Source organism: Xiphophorus couchianus, chromosome 12, assembly GCF_001444195.1.
Source record: "Xiphophorus couchianus chromosome 12, X_couchianus-1.0, whole genome shotgun sequence".
In the NCBI taxonomy this organism is placed as follows: Eukaryota; Metazoa; Chordata; class Actinopteri; order Cyprinodontiformes; family Poeciliidae; genus Xiphophorus; species Xiphophorus couchianus.
Window position 1 is genome coordinate 30,839,068 of NC_040239.1, and position 20,248 is coordinate 30,859,315.

Here is a 20,248-nt window from a genome sequence, read left to right on the forward strand (position 1 = left end):
AGGATAATTCAGAGCTGCAATAGACTGCATAATCCCTTTGTTTTATCCAAACGTCCATCAGTGTGGTTTTTTTTTTGTAAAGAATTTCTTTCGCCACTAGTTGCCTTAATATGAAAGTAATCTGACAGGAAGGAGGCAGAGAGAACCAAGGACAAGAGTAGAACTCGGGACAGCAAACCACCCAACAAACCCGACTGCACAGAGCACTGTGAGAAGTTTGAACGTTTGGAGGCAAATCCACCAAATACCAAGGAACGGTATGAAACTTCTGACTCTGCGGAAAATCTAAAAGTATCTCTGTCTCTCTCATCTCAAGCAGATAAACTTAATGGCAGTGACTCAGAGAAAACTAAAGCTGCTTCTCTCCTTTTCAATTGTTTCCTGGTTGGATTCAGACAGAAACATCAACAGTAGCAGAAGTGATCGACTCTGATGGATTCATATTCAATAATAAGACAATGGAAGCCAAAAGGCATCATCGATGTGTTAGAAACTAAAGCAGCGTCGTGCCATCCTACACTGTGTCACCACATGTTGCATTGTGAGATACAGTAAGTGTGTATCTCACCCACAGCAGCAGATGGAGGAGGGCCCCTGCACTGGGTCCTCAGCCTGGCCCTCCACTCTCCATCTGTTCACTGGGGGGTGATTACTGATACAGATCATGGTTAGTCCGGTCAATGTGAACACTGAGGGCCGATCTGCTGCTCACCTATCTCTCTGTGTCATTATCAGAGCATTAAATCAGCCCAGTGTTCTTCAACACAATTAAACACAAAGAGAAATGATTCGTCTTTAGAACATAGGAGAGTGAAAAATGGAAAAGTATAAAGTGTAAATTCAAAAAATATTTACAGCACAGAGTGGTTTTTCACCTCTGGAAAAGATACATGGATAAATTTATACGGGATAAATTCATCTTTCACTATAGCAGCACAAAATCACACATTCAACCTCTATTTAGAATACATTCTGAACGCTTCTAATCTCTAGGTAAAGGCAAGGCAGAAATTATGAATATGTATATCAGATTTAAGTTTAATTTATTCAACCAAGAAGTTAATTTTAGACTTAGATTATAAAACAGGATTATCTGAAAATACAATTAAGGATCGTAATATGGATGTCAGTTTGGTCAGAAATCACTTCTGGCATTTTTTATACGTTTTATTAAGAAAATGTCATTTTAAAAATAATTTATAACCGTTTTCAATAGTTGGAATTTGGAATTACAATTGGAAAACATGTTGTGACGTTGGAGTAACAAAACTCTTCATGGAATTATTGAGCAGCTTTTTGCAAGTTTCTGCTGGTATTTTGTAATTTCTGTTTGGTGTTGAGCTCTGAGGCTTCAGGTTGGAAAGCCTCTTTGCCATCACCCTAATCTTGAGATTCTCTGATTCTAAATGTCCGACTCCAGTATCTCAGACGCCAGACTCGCTGCAGTGCTGCAAGAGGCACAGATAGAATTGATCTGAAGTTTATTTTAAGTCTTTAGAGTTTAGATTTCGTTCAACAAAGACTTGAGAGAGAAAATGAACTTTCTTCAGACACTTGAGGCTTGACTTGGATGTTTGGAGTTTGATTTCTGAACATGTCTGATCACATGGATTAAACATTTAACCATTTACAAGTATTTTTTCAGAGTTACAGCAGCAGCCGTTCAGTAGGTTTCCCTGCTTACATTTTACTGCTTGAGCACCAACAGTAGTTTTAAGCATCAATGATTTTACTATACATAAACATAAAGCATTTGAGGAACATAAAGAACATGAGAAACAGGTAGTAGATATAACCAGATAACGGGAAAAAACTGAAGATCGACCTCAAAAAAGAATCCGTACTGCAAATGTCAAAGATAAAAAAGAGGTTTGTGGAAAGTGCGTGGTGGTAGGAGGTGGGGGAGCAGTGGGAGGTCAGCATGAGAGGATCTGAGCTGTTCTAGATGGCTGAAGATCAGAGAACACAGCTTCAGGCTGGAGACAGCAGCAAGTCGGAGAACAACGTTACTGCCAGGCCTAGCTGAACAGTAATCTGGTTTGGTCTGTTGTGCTGCTTCCATCGTCCTCTGCCTGGTTTGGAGATGGAGTCTGAGAGCAGATTTCAATGTGAAATATGTTTGTATGGATCCAAACAGCATCTCAGCTCCCTTTGCTTTCAACAGACCCCTGGATTGACTTAATCAGTCCAGTAACTCAATGACAGCAGATCTATGTACATCAAGAAGAAGACCCTGCTAGATGGACTGTCATGGTTAGCCTGAAACCAGTGCTTGTAGCTTTAAGGAGACAGTGGTTTTATTGTTCACAGTGCAGGAGCCTCCTGGTGAGACCTCAGAACCAGGAGCCTCCTGGGACTGCAGCATCGGTATGGTGAAGGTGACTCCTGGTCAAACTCAGAAACAACCGGCCAGGTGACCAGAGCCTTCTGTCATAATGCCACAAATCAAATGACCCAAAATGCAGGAAGAATGCAGGCAGATGAAAGTCAGTTGTTTACTTAAAGTGGCAGTAGTATATTTTTAATGTGTAATGTAATGTTTCAGTTGTTGACTGTGTGTTCTATGACTTTGCATTTTTGTGTTTTTATAATGTAAAGCACTTTGAACAGCCTTGTTGATGAAATGTGCTTTACAAATAAGCTTGATTGATTGATTGGTAGTATATAAAATTAACTTTTTTTTTTAGCTTAACATCATGTTATAATTTTATTTCCTCAACAAAAACATACAAGGAATGTCACCTTGATTCTTTCGTTCGTGAAACCCCCAAATCTCCCATGGCAACTATTCCAGGGTGTCTAAACACTTGTTCTCACCAAACACCGCCTTTTACACACATCTCTTCTTTCGAGCCAAACTTCCACCTTAGAGAGCACCACCCTACCCCAGACTAGTGGCAGCAGCAATCAGCAAACACCTGCTGAGCTCATCATACAAATTACTTCTCAGTCCAACGCTCATAAAAACGTTGTCGGAAAAAGTAGGAGCTTCTTTAAAAGACAGAGGGTCAACATCAAGGAGTTAAATTGTTTGATATATTCTGCATTTTTATAACTGAAGTTAACATAGTTCCTTGATTGCACTAAACAATTTCACTATTTGCCTGGAAAACACATAATACTGTCCCTTTACAAATGATTAAAATCAAAAACGTTAAAATTCTGAAGCCCAGGGCTGAGTTCAGGATAAACAGCACAAGAGGAATACGGGTTGGTAGCATAACATGAGAATCAAGTTCCAGGAGCAGAACCAGGAGCAGGTGGCTGATTAGAGACAGCTGTGATTTAATTTCCACTTAAGATCAATAAAGCATTTTTTAATTTTAATTGAATTAGAGGGAAAGGAAGTAAGAGAAGTTGAACTGAGGAGATGGGGGGGGGGGGGATGTCAGAATATACAGGCAACATGGAGACAATGTGAATAAACACACATTCAACCCAAAACCCAAACACCTGAGATTCAAGACACATGTTTCCAGAATCACATCCTATCATTCATAATAGAGAGAACAAAATGCACAAGGAGAACATGCAAACTCCATGCAGAAAGACCCCGGGCCAGGAATCGAACCCAGGACCTTCTAGCTGCAAGTAGGTACCATTGGTAATGCTACCTACTGCACCACTGTGCAGCCCAATATAAAACAACTGAACTGTTTTCTTTGAAGCGTTCTACTGAAGCTCTTCTGTCTCCTCACTACGCTGCTACATCCTGCATTATTCTAGAAAGTTCTTCCATCCTTCGTGTGCTGTCCTGCTGTTCCTTCACTCACACAGCGAGTCACACAAACATATCATCTCATTTCTGAATCATCTGTCTGCTGCTCTCCTCCATCCGAGCTCCTTACTGAATACTCCTTTTCTGACTATTACATCTCCATTCCTCATCTTGCTTCCCACTCCCCCAATTTTCTATTTTGGTCTCGCATAAATAGATCTCCCACTTGTCACGGTGTGTGATCTCCTACCCCGTCCCCTGTGTGTCCCAAGGCTAAAAACAGCAGAATCAGGGTACGGATAAAAGACATGATGGAATTCTTAACTTGTTTGAATTTCCAAAATAAAATGCTGTCTGAAGCTTTTGTATTCCTGAGGAGTTCAGTTCATTTCTGCAGTTTTTCCTCTGTCATCATCGGCTTGTTCCAGTATTTATTTTATGCACGATGAGGATTTTTTTCTCTCTTTGATGGGAGCTGTGCAGAAAATCCTGCAGGCAGATCAGAGATTACTGCAGGTATCTTTTTTCTCCAGATCTCGTTTTTTTTTCTTTGTACTTGCATGAGACGGGGAGGGGCTTGGAGAGTGAGAGCGCCTTCACATGCCACCTGATATTTAATTACTGAGGGCTTTTTTTCTTGTGTGTGGATTAAAACAAACACCACAGTTCCCTCAGGGAGTTTTAACCATGTGCTGATGTAAATCAGGTGCAGAGAATGTTCTGTTCCACGGTCCAACCTGAGGATGTCTGCGCAGGTCCGTGTGCTGGTGGCAGGAAGGCGTTAGTGGAGTGGGTGGGCAGGTGGAGAACCATTAGCTCTGACTGCTGCTCTGTATTGGGATCTGACTACAGCTGCTCCAGCTGTTGTTGGTATTTAAATCCCACTAAACAGTTAACAATCTGTCTATTTATCAAAGGAAAGATTGAGTAAGTTTTAAATAAATGTGGTAGAAAGTACACCTTCTTTATGTTTTTAACATTTTGTTTTATCTTTTGTGTGTGAACCTACAATTTTTTATCTGGGGAAATGAAAGATCAGTTCTACTCTACATTCTCTACATTCTCCAGATTACAACATGATCTGACTTATTTCAGTTTCCACTAGGGGTGCACTGATTGCAGTTTTTCTGGCCAATCACCGATTATGGATCTTTAAGAAAACTTACCTGCTGATTCCGATTGTTTTTGTCTGAAATGTTGTGAATTATAGTAAGAAAGTTGCTGACGTGACCTGGTGGGTCAAACTTTGCATTTTCTTTTTTGGACTTTCTTAAAGCTTATTTATCTATTACTGTTGACCAGCACTTTGTTTCAGCTGTGTCTGGTATTAAAGGGCTTTATAAATAAAGTTGATGATGATGTTGATAAAATTTCTCTCACAGCTCTGTGGTTTTGGAACTCCGATCCAAAACCACAGAGCGTTCGAGGGGATGTAGGCAAAGGAAAGGCATTAGCTGCTTGACCTATAGAGACCAGCTAACCATGGTTGGTGGACTTAGCCAACTCTGTCTTTCTTTGGTTACCTAGCAACAACTTGTCCAGTAACTTGTGCCACAGCAGTTTCGGGTTTCGACGCTGCGCCTCGACAGTGTAGAGTGAAAACAGATAAAACAGGAAAGGAAACGCCACCAGTTTGACAGTGTTTCAGATACTTAAAACGTAAAAATAGTCAATTATTGATACCGACTGATATGATACGCTTTTATGATGATAAGTTTATCAGCCATATCATCCATGATTTATATTGACCTATTTCATGAACAAGCTTATTCATGTATTTAATTTTCTTTCTTATTTAATAGAGACATCGCAATCATGAAATTGTTTTTTTTAATTTTTATGTATTTTACATTAGCAGAATAAATGCAAAGATTTGTGCACATTGGTAGTGGGAAGCTCTTATGGAGCGTTTATGTGTACAAAGAATGTGGTTCACCTTTTCCCCTCCACAGGAATACGGAGGGGAAGTAGGAACATGTTCAGGTAATTCAGTGAACTTTATTACTGATGATCAGCAACTGTGAACACCTCTATAAGTCCAGGTGTCTTTTAACACAATGTCAGGGTGGAAAGACATCAGTAATGAATCATGGCTCATCAATCCGGAAAAGTTGAATATAGCATTTCCTGTCAATTTCAAACTTTCCTTCTTCAAAGGCTATAATGCCCAGAGTTATGTTCATGCATAAAATCAACGCAAGTCTACCAACAATCAGGATTTGGGCTTGTTTTGCAGCAGACCTTTGACACCTTGCATATGAAATGATGTGGACCTGAACAGAGCCATGCAGGAATATCAATGAACTGAAGAAGAAATGTTGTAAAGAAAAGTGGGCCAAGATGTTTCCAGTGGGAGACAGACAATGTTAGACAGAAAACATCTTTAAAAAGTATTAAATTATATATTGGATTCAGTTTTTTTCTACACAGTTATTCCATTTTTGCCTCATCATTAATTAATGACAGCCTGGTGGAATCCTGGTGGAAAAAAACAACCATTTATATTTTGTGTTTTAGTGCAGAAAATGCCACACTGCTTTCCTTACTAATTCTGCACTCAAATGTCATGGTAATGTCTGTTTAGGTTGTGTAATCTGGTTGAAGGAGAACCCTGTTTGAGAGGAAAAGCTCAGGCAGACTCTGCATGCAGTGAAACCTGCAGGTTAACTGTTGCCTGTGTTTTGTGTCCACAGAGCAGCCAGAGCATTTGGAGAATATCTGTCCAACACAAACCCAGAGAACCGCAACGGAGCAGGTAGGGAACACACAGTAAGAGTTATAGCTGCTGTGACCTATTTCAGGATTGGTTTTGTTTGTTTCCACATCTTGATGCGGTCTGGTCCTAGATCAAATTTTAAAGGGGCAATATTATGTTAAATAAACTCTTATGAGCTTTACATTATGCTATAATGTTATTCACGCTTGAAAAACATACCTGGAGTGTTTCATGCATGTTTGAGAAATCATTTAATCTCTGCTGGCGACCATCCAGATGTGTAAATCGCCTGGGTGACCATCCAGACGCAGCTTCTCCTCTGAGCTGCCATTTCAGAGTTTCTGCCTCACAGTTCACCTCTCCTCAGCAAATCCCTCACTCAGCTCCTTCTGACTAGACAGCAGAAATGAGCAAACACCTGGTGGAACTGAACATCTGCTGAGCTCATAATAGGAGCTACTTCTCAGAGCAAGGCTGGTAAAAATGTTGTTAAAGGGTTAATAGAGGAGCCATGTTGTGAAAGGGTTAATAGAGGGGCCATGTTGTGATGACTTCCTGAAGGTTTAGTTTCAGAAAGAGCAGGAGATTTTAAAGAGACAGACCCCCAATTTCAAGGGATTAATTTGCTAGGTCAAATTTCTTTTACATCATATTTGATCTATACAGCATTTTTATGACAACTGAAGGTAACTTTGTTATGTGATTGTGCTATAAAATGGCACTATGCGCCTGTAAAACACAATACTGCACCTTAAAAAAAGTGCTAAAAAGGGGGGAAAAACTTAACAGGAGTTTAGTATTTATTCACCAAAACCAGATGCAAAACATCTAACCAGGAAGTGAAAAAGTTCACCCTTCCTACTTACATGGGAATGTAGAGGGTAGGCAACATTCAGATACTCTCAGTAATATTACCTTGTCTAATTTACCCTATATATTAGTTAATAAAAGTTCTTCCTGGTAAAGTTTCAAGATAATTCAATTTTAGTGAATCTCGTGAAACTTAAATACTGCACACTTTTTCGTCACACTGAACATTTAAATTCAGCACAGAAGAAGTTGAAATGAAATCAGCAAAGCTTGTGCAGCAGTGGCTGTCTTCCAGTTCCAGAGTTTCATCAGGACAAAAACTGATAGAAATTTACTCTTAACTGGTTGCTGGTAATTTTCCACTCTGTTGAACAAGCAGGGTCTGCTACTCAAATCTCTCTATTTACAAAGCACTGCACCGCTTCTACTGTCGGCCATTTTGTGCCGGTGTAATCCGAATGCGAAACCTTTTGGATTATGTAAGGAGTAATGAGTGACTCAACAAAGTGTGTTTTCAAATCGAGCCGTTCGGGTAAATATAGGGACCAAATCCACTCAAACGGTGTAATCATCAAAACACTTCAACATTTGAAATCCCAAACACAGCAGCTGCATGTCGCTCTGCTGGATCAGAAACATATTAATACTTATTATTCTCTTAAGTACACTTTATAGCCTTATTCATTTCAGCTTGTTTTAGACGGTAAGGTGCAACACTCACCAATTAAATCTCCTTGTTTGAGAATTCAGACCCTTTATTGATTTTCTACCTTCTAGCTTGACACTAGAAACACTTGGATTTACAGGAACTTGGCTTTATTACCACTGTAGAATTTGAGCAGCAAAATCCCCCAATGGACTATGCTATAATATTCTATACTGATTTAGATTCTATGCGACACGGTTATCGGTGACACCTACCGAAATGTATGTAAACTTTTTTAACTCATTGAAAGTTTTAAAAAGTATCTCTAAAAAAAGTTTTTAGAGCGTTTTCTGGCATTTAGCAACTAGAAATAATTTTGGTAATTCCAAATACGCTAAAGCAAGAAAGGTTTGGTCTGGTTTAACTTCAGACAGTGAGAAAAAACGTATTTGTGTCTTTTTATTTGGTCTTTGTAAATCTCTCATTTCAGCTGTACATCCAGACGCCTAGAAGCTGAGGATGTGTGAAATGACAATTTCTCCTTGAGCTTTCAGTGTTTAAGCTTCTTGTGTTCCTTGTTCTGGATGTTGCTGTGTGTATGGCATTTACCTGCCTGTCCACTTTACCACCACTTTAAAAAACTGATTCTCAGAGCCATCGAATAAATAGGTAGGGATCTTCAAACCTCACAAGAGCTTAGCCCTTCTTTGTTTTCAAGGAGGAACAAACAGTCTCATCTAAATTCACCTTTTTTGATTGTTACCTTCTCTTAACGGTGAGTTCCTGTTACTGTGTGTAAAAGTCTCTCCTTCTGCTTTGCTTCTCCTCATCCCCAGATCATCTTCTGTCTGAAACTTTCCCCGGTCAGGACTGTGACTCTCCGGACGTCGGCCGTTTGCATAACAACAATCTGCCGCCGCGAAGCAACACGTTGCCTATAACTAAATCCAGTCGATCCCACCAGCCCCATCCCAGGACAAATCTGCAGTCGCCCCCTCAGGTTGACACCCTCAAAGCTCAAGGACCCTCGGGCCCCTCAAAACGTAGACTATCTGTCGAGCGAAGCCTCTCCTCAGAGGACCCACCAAGTGCCAGAGGCTCCGAGGGGAGCGCTGCTCTGAAGCCACCCAGGGTGTACACAATAACCAGAGAAGGCGGGATGACTCTTGGGGGTCCCGGAAGCGAGGAGACCGTAGAGTTGGAGGTACTGAAGGGCCCCAGGGAGCACCCGGGCTCCCAACCCTCCAACCCCGCCATCTACAGCCTGTCCTGCACCAGCCAGCCAGCAGCTACAGCCGCCCGAGGCAGCCACCACCGCGGTAGCCATCATCGCGCTAGCCATCACCATGCCAACCAGCAACAGGGGGGGCCCTCATCATCCTCAGAACCTCTGCAGAGCTCAAGGAGTGCCAGCAACATTGGTGACTGGGGGATAAGGAGAGGCGGCTCCAGGGAGGAGTACAGCCCAGACTGCGTGGCCTGTATCCGAGCCCCGTGCCAAAGCCAGAGGTCACTGGACCTGGACACCTCACCACGGGACGGAGGGAAGCCCCGCAAGAAGCTGGAGAGGGTGTACAGCGAGGACAGGACGTCCACTGACGACAGGGGTAGAGAAACATTGTTAAATGATTGAGTAGAAACGAAGTGGGCAAAAGAAAAAACTTTGGCACAGACTCTTTTCGTCTCATTTAGTTCTGAACAATTTGTGCTAAATTTAGACGAGAGTTGCCCAAGAAGTTTAGTTATTCATAAATATTAATTATTTTAATGATTTAAATCAACTTCAGTTTGTAAATCATCCTCAAAGTCAGGAAGCAAGCACTAACAGCTACTTACAAAGATGGCTTTACGGTCTGAAAGTTTAGGAATTTTTCAGATTTTGATTTAAATCCAGGTACAAAACACGACCCGATTCAATTCAGTGAAGAAACAACACTGTGGCAGTACTCTCTTTTTCTCCTTTCTTTCTTTTCTTTTTTCAAGCAGTTCAGATTTCAACAAAACAAAACAAAAAATTTTGAACAAAATATTCTGTAAAAACAAAAGAAAAGATGCTTGAAGTAGAAGCAGTGCTTTAACTAGTCCAGCCTCAGAGTTTACATACAAATTCTCAAAATGATAAATCTATGATTGCATAAACACACATACGTGCATAAACATACACACATACTGTATCAGTATATGCACAGATACAGATACATATGTATACCTGCACCAGTTTATGTAAGAATTTAGTATTTGTAATGCGTAAAGTCCTGTATAAATGAGACAGCTGCAACAGCAAAAGCATTTTAAACTTTGAAAAATGAAGCTGTGCTAACCCGCTAAAGCTACTGCTTACGTTGTCATCTGAGCTTCTGTCACATCAGTTGGAAATAAAACGAACTACCTAAAAAAAAAAAAGGGTTGGCAGTGTGTTAACACACACCAAATTGACGTTGAATCGTCCAGCAGCGTCCGAAAGCAAGTGCTTATCCAGAGGTGCACCAACCTACTGATGATTCATTCAACAATGCATCTGATTAGCAGGATGAGAGCGCTGCCTACTCACCTCTGGATGGAGGGTCCAGAGGTTCAGTTTTAACACGCGGCTTCAACAAAGTACTGGTGTTGTGTGCAGGCGTGCATCGCCGTAATGTCTGGTGTTCTTCTTGTGCTTTCTCACTATTCTATAGAGGCATACATGAAAGTTTCACTTTTCACTGCCATCCTCAGCTGACTGTAAGGCTTGTGTTAAAAATAAACCTCCTCTCTGACTCATCCCCTTCCTTTTGTTCTCCGTCTCCACAGAGGACGGCTCTAATAGCTGGTTCCCCAAGGAGAACATGTTCAGCTTCCAGACAGCCACCACCACCATGCAGGCGTGAGTATGGCCAGGAGTCCGCCTCGACCCGCACTCCGTGCCAGGGCCGGGCGACAGGAACGTGAAGTTTAAGCATGTTTTATGGCACTTTAGTGATAACGATAAAAGTGATAAGAACTATTTATTATCTCTTGTTTCAGGTAACTGTGAGGCTGTGACCGCATGGCACAGCAATCATAGTCTCAGAAACATAAATAATACTCTTGAAAAAAATCCAAGCAAAAAAATCTAATAAATAAACGAAATAGATACTGTTCCATCCCCAAGGCAGTCTAGGGGTTTTGGAGGGGGGGCTGTAACAATAGATAAACCAGGGAAAAAATGAAGAGACAAAACCAGGAGGGTAAAGTTAAAGGTTTATTCTTTAAGTGGGATCGGAAGAAGTCTCAAAGGTGAAAATGAGAACCTAAAAGAAAAGAAAGGGGAGAGAATAACAACAAAAACCAGGGTTTCTAGCAGACAAATCCTCCATCACAGCACCACAAAGCTGCAGCACACATGCTGCCCAAAGGGCCAAGAGGCCCTGAAAGTCAGTTTCGAAAGTCTAGATTTATATTCTGCTCATCAGGAGGCAGAGTGAAACCAGCTGGGCCTGCTTAACCCGCCGGAGCTCAGCAGCAACCTGAGTTTGGGGGGAAATCCTACATGCAGAAACCACTGCATGTAACAGATACAAAAAAATTTATAAGGTTTTGATTTATAAGAATAAATGATAAATGACACAATAAATACCCACCCTTACTGCTGTGCCTCACAGGGCCTTACTGTCTTTTCTGCACATTTGTGTTCAAAACTCATCACTGTCATACATTTTATAGCAATTTTGAGCTTTGAATTGTTTATTTGAGCTACGTTTCTGTTTTAGTTAAGGTGGATTTTTTAAAAGTACGAATTGGGTGAACAGATTTGAGGTTTTGGGGGGGTGGGGGGCTCTACACCGAGTCCAAATTCTGAATCACACTGAAATATACATCAACTAAGCCTTATACAAAGTGGGACTGAACGTCCTTTAATGTCTAATATAGGACTGACTTTTCTGAAGCCATTCTTAACAACAGCTTATTCCTAGATCATAAGTTTATAGATATAAAGAATTTAGATGGATATGTTACAACTCTGCCAAATACAGACAGAAAACTTTCATGGAACAGAGGATAAAAATAACAACTCTGGCAATATGAAGAGTTTCAGGGATTTTTAAACATCATCAATCGGAAGTTGTCATGACAATGATGAAACAAAGTTTCATTGTAATGGTTCACTAGAGGGACCCAGAAAATTAGCCACGACACAGGAGTGAGCAGAAAACTCTGATATTTATTAAAAGGCAGCTTAAACCGGGCACGCAGGATCGTCCGCTGCAGCACTGCGAAGGGGGGCGGAGAGGAGAGATCGGTGACTGGACAAATAGCAACAAAAGGATCTGTTACTGCGTGTGTGTGAAGGGAACACTAACCTGGCTTGGCGATCAGTAACTGAAGTGATCGGCTGAGGAACGAGGAGGAGCGCAGATGCTGCGCTGACGCAGAGCTCGGCAGGAAGAGCCTGGGGAGGGAAGCGCTGATGCAGGGCAGCGTACAAACTAGTTAGGCAGCAGAAGAACCAAATCCGAATCCTTAGTCAGACGGGCCGAGGTCATGCACGATCGGGGCTAAGGGTAGAATCCGTGGGAGTGGGCGAGAGCGGTGTAACTGAAACAGGCGTGGGTCGAGATCCAGAAGGGCGATAGTAACAGTCCGACAAGGGCAAGGCAAAAGGGGCAGGTCCGAGGAACAAAGCGTGGTCGTGGCTATGAGGGCGAGGTAAAAGTGCTGGAAAACTACTTGCTGAAAGCGTTCGATAATCTGGCAGCGTGGTTGCGACTGAGAGAAGCTTAAGAAGGGAGACAATCAGGAAGCAACACAAGTGCGAGGAATAACGGAAATGAGGGGCGTGACTAGGATTGGCACAAACAGAAAACAGTACAATGTGAACATCACACTCATTGTGATAAGACATTTATCATGATGAATGACAAATGACGATAAATTCCGAGTCCTGTTTCGACTTTGAGTAAATTGGGGAAAGTCGACAATAAATTTAAACGTCTCCAACGTGGAAAAAAAGTTTTAAAATCCTGAATATATATTTTATTAACGCTGACTGAAAACCTGTCCAGAGCTATAAAATAGGAAATTTGTTTTTGTTGTTTTAGAAAGAAACTTGATCAAATAAAAAAAAATGTATTCAAAATTACATTCTATGCTATACATTTACAGACGAATAAAGAGACTCACACGTTCACACATGCCCTGTAGTTAGTGGATAATCATCGCCTCTCATTCTGATCTAATTATCACTTACAAACACCCTCAATCACCCCCCTCTCTCTCACGCCCTCATTTTCTCTGTCCCTATGTCAGTGTCTCTCTGTCCTTTTTCTGTCTGCCTCCATCTGCTTGTCTCCCTATTTGGGTCAGATTGATGAATGGTTCTGACATGGCCCCTGATTAAAGTGGCTCGGCCCTGTCTCTCATCTCCACATGACGGGTGTGTCGCCGTTTTATTGACCACATCGTCATCGATCAAAGTGTTAGTCATAACGGCCGGCCCCCTAATGTGAGCTGACAGTAAGGAAGTTTCTGCTGCTCCTAACTTCTTCCAGTCTACATTGGCGATCGGTTATTTGTAATACGGTGAGAACTGAAGCGTATATCAGTCCTTGAAATGTGTGTGGAATATTTTAGTTGACCCTGTTACTTACTTCTCCTATATTTCTTTTTTCTTCATCTCTCTTTTCTTCTCCCTCTGTCTGGCGGCCTTCCAAACCTCGACTCTAGCATATCGTGAGTAACCCTTCCAAACGCCTCCACTGTTTTCTTCTGCTCCTCTGCCTTTTTCCTCTTATGTGCTTTAGGTTAACGTCTTGAACCCTTTTTTCCTCTTGTGGTTTTTGTGCTATGCTGTCTGCTGTGTCCTCAACTCCCACCACCGTTAGCGTCTGCAGGACTGAGCCCGTGATGTCATAGATTCAGTAATCAGGATCGGCTGCAGTGCAGGGAAGGTGCAGTGCAGTGGGAGTGATGGGAGAAGCCCTGAGCATTCAGCTGCACCCAGCAGAGCCTGGCAGTAGAACAGGCACGAGTCACAATGCAGACATGTTTGACAGCAAGTGTCACTAAGCTTACAGACCATGAACTAGTTTAGCTAACCCCATTGGCTTATCCAGTCATCATAAAAAAAAAATCAACTTGATAATCAAATCTCTTCATCTGCTTTCGCTGAATCTGACCGGGCGATGTTTCCTTGGATTAAACATTTGTAAACAAAAACGAAAGAATTGGAGCGATACCGAAAATGGTTAGAAAAAAAACCGTCGCTCTCATTTATTTGACTTTGCATTGTTGTAAGCAGAACAATGCAGCTGCATCAGTGATGCTGAGCAGCACCAGCTCACAACTGGATGAAGGTTGGAGGAAAAACATCACAGTTGTGAGCAGATTTCAGGCTGACAGACTTTAGCCTCTGGGAATGACTAATCTAAAAACAATGACTAACAGTTCTACCCGGTTTGGGTTACTGATCACAAACCCTTTTGTTAAATTAGAATATTATTGAAAGATTTTTTTATTTCAGTAACTCCAACACCAAGTGAAGCATTTTTTATTGGTTCCATACACACTGATATTTTCCAGACTTTATTTCTGTTATTTAGAATTATTTTCTACTTAAAATAAAACCATGATATTTAAGATAAGAATATTGCACTTGTGAAACAAAGTATTTTTAATACAGTAATATATGTTGAAGGCTAGTGTCTTCAGTGACTGTCATAAAAAAGATTTTACTTGGTTAGCACTTCAGTAGGGCTTCAACTAGCAGAATTCAACTATTCCATCAATTATTCTGATGATTAATCTATTTATTGGCTAAAATTAATTGGCACATTCTGCTGATTTTTCATTAAACCACTTTTTAATCCAATATTAGAATTACACAAAAAGATACAAGTAAACAAATGATTTATATTCAATTCCTACTTTAACTAAGAAAACATTTTATTTCCCTAAAATGCAGCCACATTCCTTTAGAGTGGTTTGATAGGAAAGGATGCAACTGCAGGTAAAAAAAAAAAAAATCCTTCTAACATCAACATGTGAAAAGCTCAGACTGAACATCAATACAGTTTAGGGTTCATGTGCTGACTAATTTTTGGATTAACTGATGTATACTTTGATTAGTATAGGAATTTTTTGATGGATTTTGAAACAGGCTAAAACTAACCTGAGGCGTTCTGGGTAGAATATAATTACAGACAAATAAGGTTGTTTATATGTTAAATACCAAATGTACTGTATATACACTGCTCAAAAAAATAAAGGGAACACTTAAACAGGTGTTTAACACTTAAAGTGTTCCCTTTATTTTTTTGAGCAGTATATATTTTTGTAACTTCGGCTTCATTACTTCTCTAACTATATTGTTCTTTCAGCAAATGGCCTTTTTTGAGTCTTTATAATTGGGTTAATTATTAATCGACCATTGTTTCAATAACTGATTAAGATTAATCATTTCAGCTCTACACTTCACACCGTAGAACTTAATTCTTTTTTTGATTATAACTTTTTATCTTTATATGATGTAATGTTGGCTAACACATTCCTTCTTGTCTTTCATGCCTGATACAATATGACTTATCACTGCCAAACATGTAGCCTACCGTCTAGGTTTAAGTTAAAAACGTTTCAGAAAACTCACCAACAGTTTTACTGCAGAGTCTAGCTGCAAATAAAAAAAAAGTAGCAGCTTCCAGCCTTTAGGATGGAGGATCTCCAGCCAAAGGTTTAATCAGTCTGCATTAGAACGTTTTACATTCCAAGTGTCTGGTTTTGGCGGGTGGAGGAGGGAACAGGGAATGAGTTCATGTGCTAAAGAAAAGTGATGTAACAGCAATGAACAGGCGGAGCTATGGAGGATTACAGATAATAGGTGGCATACAGAGCTATGTGACTTTTTTTTCCTTTCATTTCTCATCAGCTGTCTGTCTGTCAGTCAGTCTGAACCAGGCCCATAGGACACGGGTGTTTTTCTAACGCAGGCTGTCACAGCCCATTCCCTCGATGGCTGCCGTGAGCCGTTATTGTCCCTCCGCCTCTCCCACGTCGTCCAACGCTTTAAATAATATGAAATAATGGTCATTAAAATTGAGCTCAGAAAAAAGGTGATTTATTACAAAGGAATATTTGATAACTCAACACCTGTGGTGGGTAATTATTACCAGATATGAAGTGTTTCATACAGAGCGAATGAATCTGAACAGCCAGTAGGAAGGATGTGCAGCTTCCGTAGTTTTTCCTTCACTGTCTCTACTTGTAGATTCCCGTGGTGCATTGTGGTCCCTGCGTGTCTGTGGTTAGTCTATGGTCTGTACAAGAGAGTATCCGTGGTGATGAAACATTCCTCTTTTGCTCAACTCTTGTGAAAAGTTAACCAAACCCTTACCGACTTCGAACCTCTCCCACTAAACACATTTTCTGCTTTCCCATCCCACCTCGGTAGCTCTTCATGCCCGAACCCAACTGGACTCAAAGGGTCACGTTTTTACATTTCTGTGACTGTATTTCAGCCAGATCGATCAAAAACATGCACCAGCTTAAGAACCAAAAATGTATCATAGGTATATCGGTTAAAGATTCTCTGCGGTAAAGCAGATGATTTCTATAAACACTCCAACCCCTTGGGTCAGTCTGGGTTCAGACAAAAATTCTCGTGGGTAGCTACAAAAAAAATCTAACTTGGTTTCCCCAACGAACCGTCTTAACCCTTTGACGTCCTGGCAGGGCTTTTCGTGGCATTGCTGAGCGAAAGAGACAGAAAAGAGAGCAGGAGACAGCCACCGTGATGGAGAGGTACTGTGTCTCGGCTGTCCTGTCCTGTCTGGTGCTGTACCGTACCTGTGAAAGTCCCCCTATGTTACAACAACTTAATACCTTGTTGAGTTAGCTTCAAGCACCGTCGACGAGGAGAAGAATAACAATTGAACGGATAAGATGGTAATGATTTACACTACTAGGCAGTAATAGAAATGGACTCCAAGGTCCAGGATGTTGATAATTTGCTACGGCCAGAAAAGTTTGGGGTTTATGATTTTCAACAAAATATCGGGACAATGCACATCACAGCAATGTAAGAGAAAGTACTGCAACAGGTTTAAAGTAAAGACAACTGGTCTCTCAGTCAGTTTTTCTGAAGATGTTTCGTCACCTACCTAGGAGTCTTTGTCAGTTCTGGAGGCTCATTGCTGAGTAACTTGGAGTTGGGAGCTGCTGTGTCTTAACCACCTGGATGCACGTCCTCCTTTGAGCATTTCAAGTCAGATGTAAACTAATGACATGTTGCGTCATGCGTAGGTGCAGTTGGTCACCAAACAACTAATGGACCATTGCACGGCAAAACACAGAAGATCCAGCAACTTGAGGCGGAGAGTCAGCCGTACATTTACACCTCAAGAGCAAAAGACACACTTTTGACGACAAAAACAACCAATAAGAGCCAGAAGAAAAGTCATAGCACTCTCAGTCAACCTTGTGTATGTGCTGCTCAATGTTCTAATAGTGGAAAAACAACTTACTGTTACAGGAAAACCATTTCGCCATCATCGGTGACCAGGCTGACTAGCTTAAGCATTCATGGCAGGTTATGTTGTGGTGAATCAGCTGTAGCACAGCAGAGAGGAAAGAGACACAGGAGTGATTGACAGCCTAAAAACCCTCTTTCTCTCAGTAGTTGTTTCTGGCTGAGTGGTGTATTTCTGCAGTTAGTATTGGGAGCACTGGGAGAAGGCAGTGGAGCTTTTCACAGATTATTTGTCTCATTACAAACTGTCACAACATGATGGCAACTTATATATATACTTATATACTATATATATATATATATATATATATATATATATATATATAACGTATTGCCTCTTTAAGCATCCTATCACAGTACAAGTTGCTCAACTGTGAGTCTCCAGAATTGTCAAAAACTCCTGATATGTGTAAAAACATCTTTAGAAAAACTGAGTGGAAGTCTGGTTGTAGTAGAAATGACCCAGATGACTGAGAATAAAAACAGAAAGTAGACATTAGAAGGCATTGTCTGGTTTCCAGTAAGAAAGGATACCGTAATTTAAAAAAGTCCTTTAGCTTAAAAGATCTGAGACTGAGACTGGTTCCATTCAGAAAAGAGATAAGGTCAGTGTTCAGAGTAAAGTTTCTGCCACAATGTTTCCTGTCTTGCCTTATGCAGTATCTGGGCATTTTAAAGTGGTAGATAGGTCTAAATGTCAAGAAATAATGGAGTTCATGAGGTACGTGGAGTTCTGTCATATTTGTTCAATCAAAATCAGCTTTAGTTGCCAACATTGTGTACAACAAAATAATGAATTTGACTTTGGTTGTCAAAGACAGAGTATAAACAGATACAGTGGCTCCCTTGAAGCGCAAACAGCCTGGAGCTGAACCTGAATCCTGGTGTAAGGAAAGGCCTGGAGCCGTCAGACAGGAATGTCATGGAGCCGAACGCAGACTGAGAAAAGACAAGCTGTCACTTCAGATCTTAAGGCTGCTGGCGCTTTTACTAGGACAGTTAAAGAGGCCCAATAGGAAAACTTTTCGAATGTAATTTTCTCTCACAGTCACACCCGTTTTGTGCCTTTTAGTGCTGTTGATTCTTTTCTTAATGCTCCACAGTTGCGCAATAATTTGATGCTGCTTTTCATTGTTAAGGTTACCTCCATAAGGCCTCTCATCTTCTGCCCAGACTCTGCCTACATCTCCCAGAATGCTGTGTAGTTTTGGATAATAGTTCAGTGAATATTCTATGTATTATACCTTCCTACAGTAATAGCCTGTGTCATTTTGTGCCATAAGTGATTTGCCCCTTGCCCCTCAAAAAATGTCTCAGGCCAATACTTTAGGAAGGTGATATGTTGAATATTCTATTAAATGCATTATATATTGATTTTTATCAGGTCTTTGATGATATATATTGTTATTGATTTATTGTTCAGATGTTTTTGTTGTGATCTGTGTTTTTCTGTGTATTTATTTCGAGTTTCTGTGTCTTGAGTCTTTGTGTTGTCCTGTCTCCCCTTGATTAGTTCCCAGGTGTGTCTCGTTCTCTGATTACCTCCTGTGTATTTAATGTCACCTGTGTGTCTTTGTCGGGTCCTCGTCTCATTTGGCTGCTAGTCTGTCGTCTCGTCCATTGTGTAGACGGTTGCTACCGGCGTCGAGCCCTGGCTTCCGCTCGGCCGTGCTGCCCGTTGTTTTGCCCATGTTGGACTGTGTTATTCTGGACATTCATCATTAAATCATTTATTTATCGCATCCTGGGTCTACAGCGTCTGCCTCACCACCTCTACACCGCACTTCATGACAGTTTTATTCTCAAAGCCTTCCCTTGGTGAACATAACATCATGAATGTGTTTCAGTCTGGGTTTAAAACTCTTCACTGACAGTTTATAATGACGTTCTCCTGGCTTGTGCCTCTAGCGACCCCAGAATCATGATTCAGTGAACAGAAGCCAAAGTCCTGTATCTTATTTATGCTGTGAGGTGCTAAGAATGGGTACAGCAGGTTTTAATCATTGTTTCTCACCAAACACCGATCTGCCACAGCAGTCTGTCAGCATGTTGCTGCGGCTGGCACTCTGAGGGAACAAATCTGCCAATGTTTGGCTGGAGATTCCACATCCACCAAGGCCTGAGACACACAGCGCAGCCTTTACTTTAGTACGAGGTTCATTTGCTTTTCCTGAGTGTGTGCTGTCACTCAGAATTCAGGGGTTTTTGTGAGAAAAGGTACATGTCAAAGAGTTTTCATAATGTGGGAGAGGCAACAGTTGGATAAGAAAGAAAGTAGAGATGTGGGTGCAGATTTATTTGGATTGGGATTATTGTTTGGAATCCTCTGTACTGGCGGGTGTGATGCTAAGCATTGTTGTCACTCAGCATGAAAATACAGTTGCAGCAGACTGATGGATCCCCTCTCCTGTGAGTCATCTCTCTATTTTAGGACCTGCCTTCACGACCCCTGCAGTCAGCCCTGACATCTCAACGTCTCTTCATTTTTTTGTTTGGAGCCTAAATTACAGCTCTGTAGTGAGGAGAGTCCTGGCTGGCTTCAAATTCCACATGTTATGGCAAACCCATGTTCATTTTAACCTGCACACATTTAGGCTAGCGTTTTTGCATTATTAAAAGGGAATATAGTGTATTATCTAAACAGGCAGTGACATTTTTACCACAATCAAATAACTGTCACTTTCTCTTATTTCCTTTTATAAATAAATGCTGTTTGTGAAAGAAATTTGGCGCTTTGAAATTTGGCATCCTGCTCTTTCCAACACTTTGCCTTCATCGTGCCGTCACAACAGTGCTCCTACATTTTGTCGTTTACTACTGTTCTTTGGAGTGTTGGACTGAGAAGTAGTTCCTATGTTGACCTCACAGACTTGCAGTTCC

General features: G+C 41.1%; 1 protein-coding gene and 1 long non-coding RNA gene across 8 annotated transcripts in view; one reads left to right on the forward strand and one right to left on the reverse strand.

Annotated features, from left to right (window-relative positions):
* The window catches only part of nsmfb (NMDA receptor synaptonuclear signaling and neuronal migration factor b), a 59,869-nt gene that overhangs the window by 10,268 nt on the left and 29,353 nt on the right, over nucleotides 1-20,248 (forward strand). For 3 of the 7 annotated variants that reach the window (XM_028034420.1, XM_028034421.1, XM_028034423.1), the window contains 5 exons: nucleotides 6,412-6,473; nucleotides 8,727-9,497; nucleotides 10,681-10,753; nucleotides 13,573-13,578; nucleotides 16,573-16,641. In XM_028034420.1, coding sequence (XP_027890221.1) covers nucleotides 6,412-6,473; nucleotides 8,727-9,497; nucleotides 10,681-10,753; nucleotides 13,573-13,578; nucleotides 16,573-16,641 — 981 coding nt within the window. The remainder of the gene's footprint in view (nucleotides 1-6,411; nucleotides 6,474-8,726; nucleotides 9,498-10,680; nucleotides 10,754-13,572; nucleotides 13,579-16,572; nucleotides 16,642-20,248) is intronic. The other 4 variants (XM_028034424.1, XM_028034418.1, XM_028034425.1 and 1 more) reach the window with 2 other exon arrangements.
* LOC114154925 (uncharacterized) lies at nucleotides 11,047-13,562 on the reverse strand. Its single transcript, XR_003597650.1, has 2 exons — nucleotides 12,210-13,562; nucleotides 11,047-12,119 (listed from the first exon to the last, which is right to left on the reverse strand). It is a non-coding gene; the product is annotated as an uncharacterized LOC114154925 (long non-coding RNA).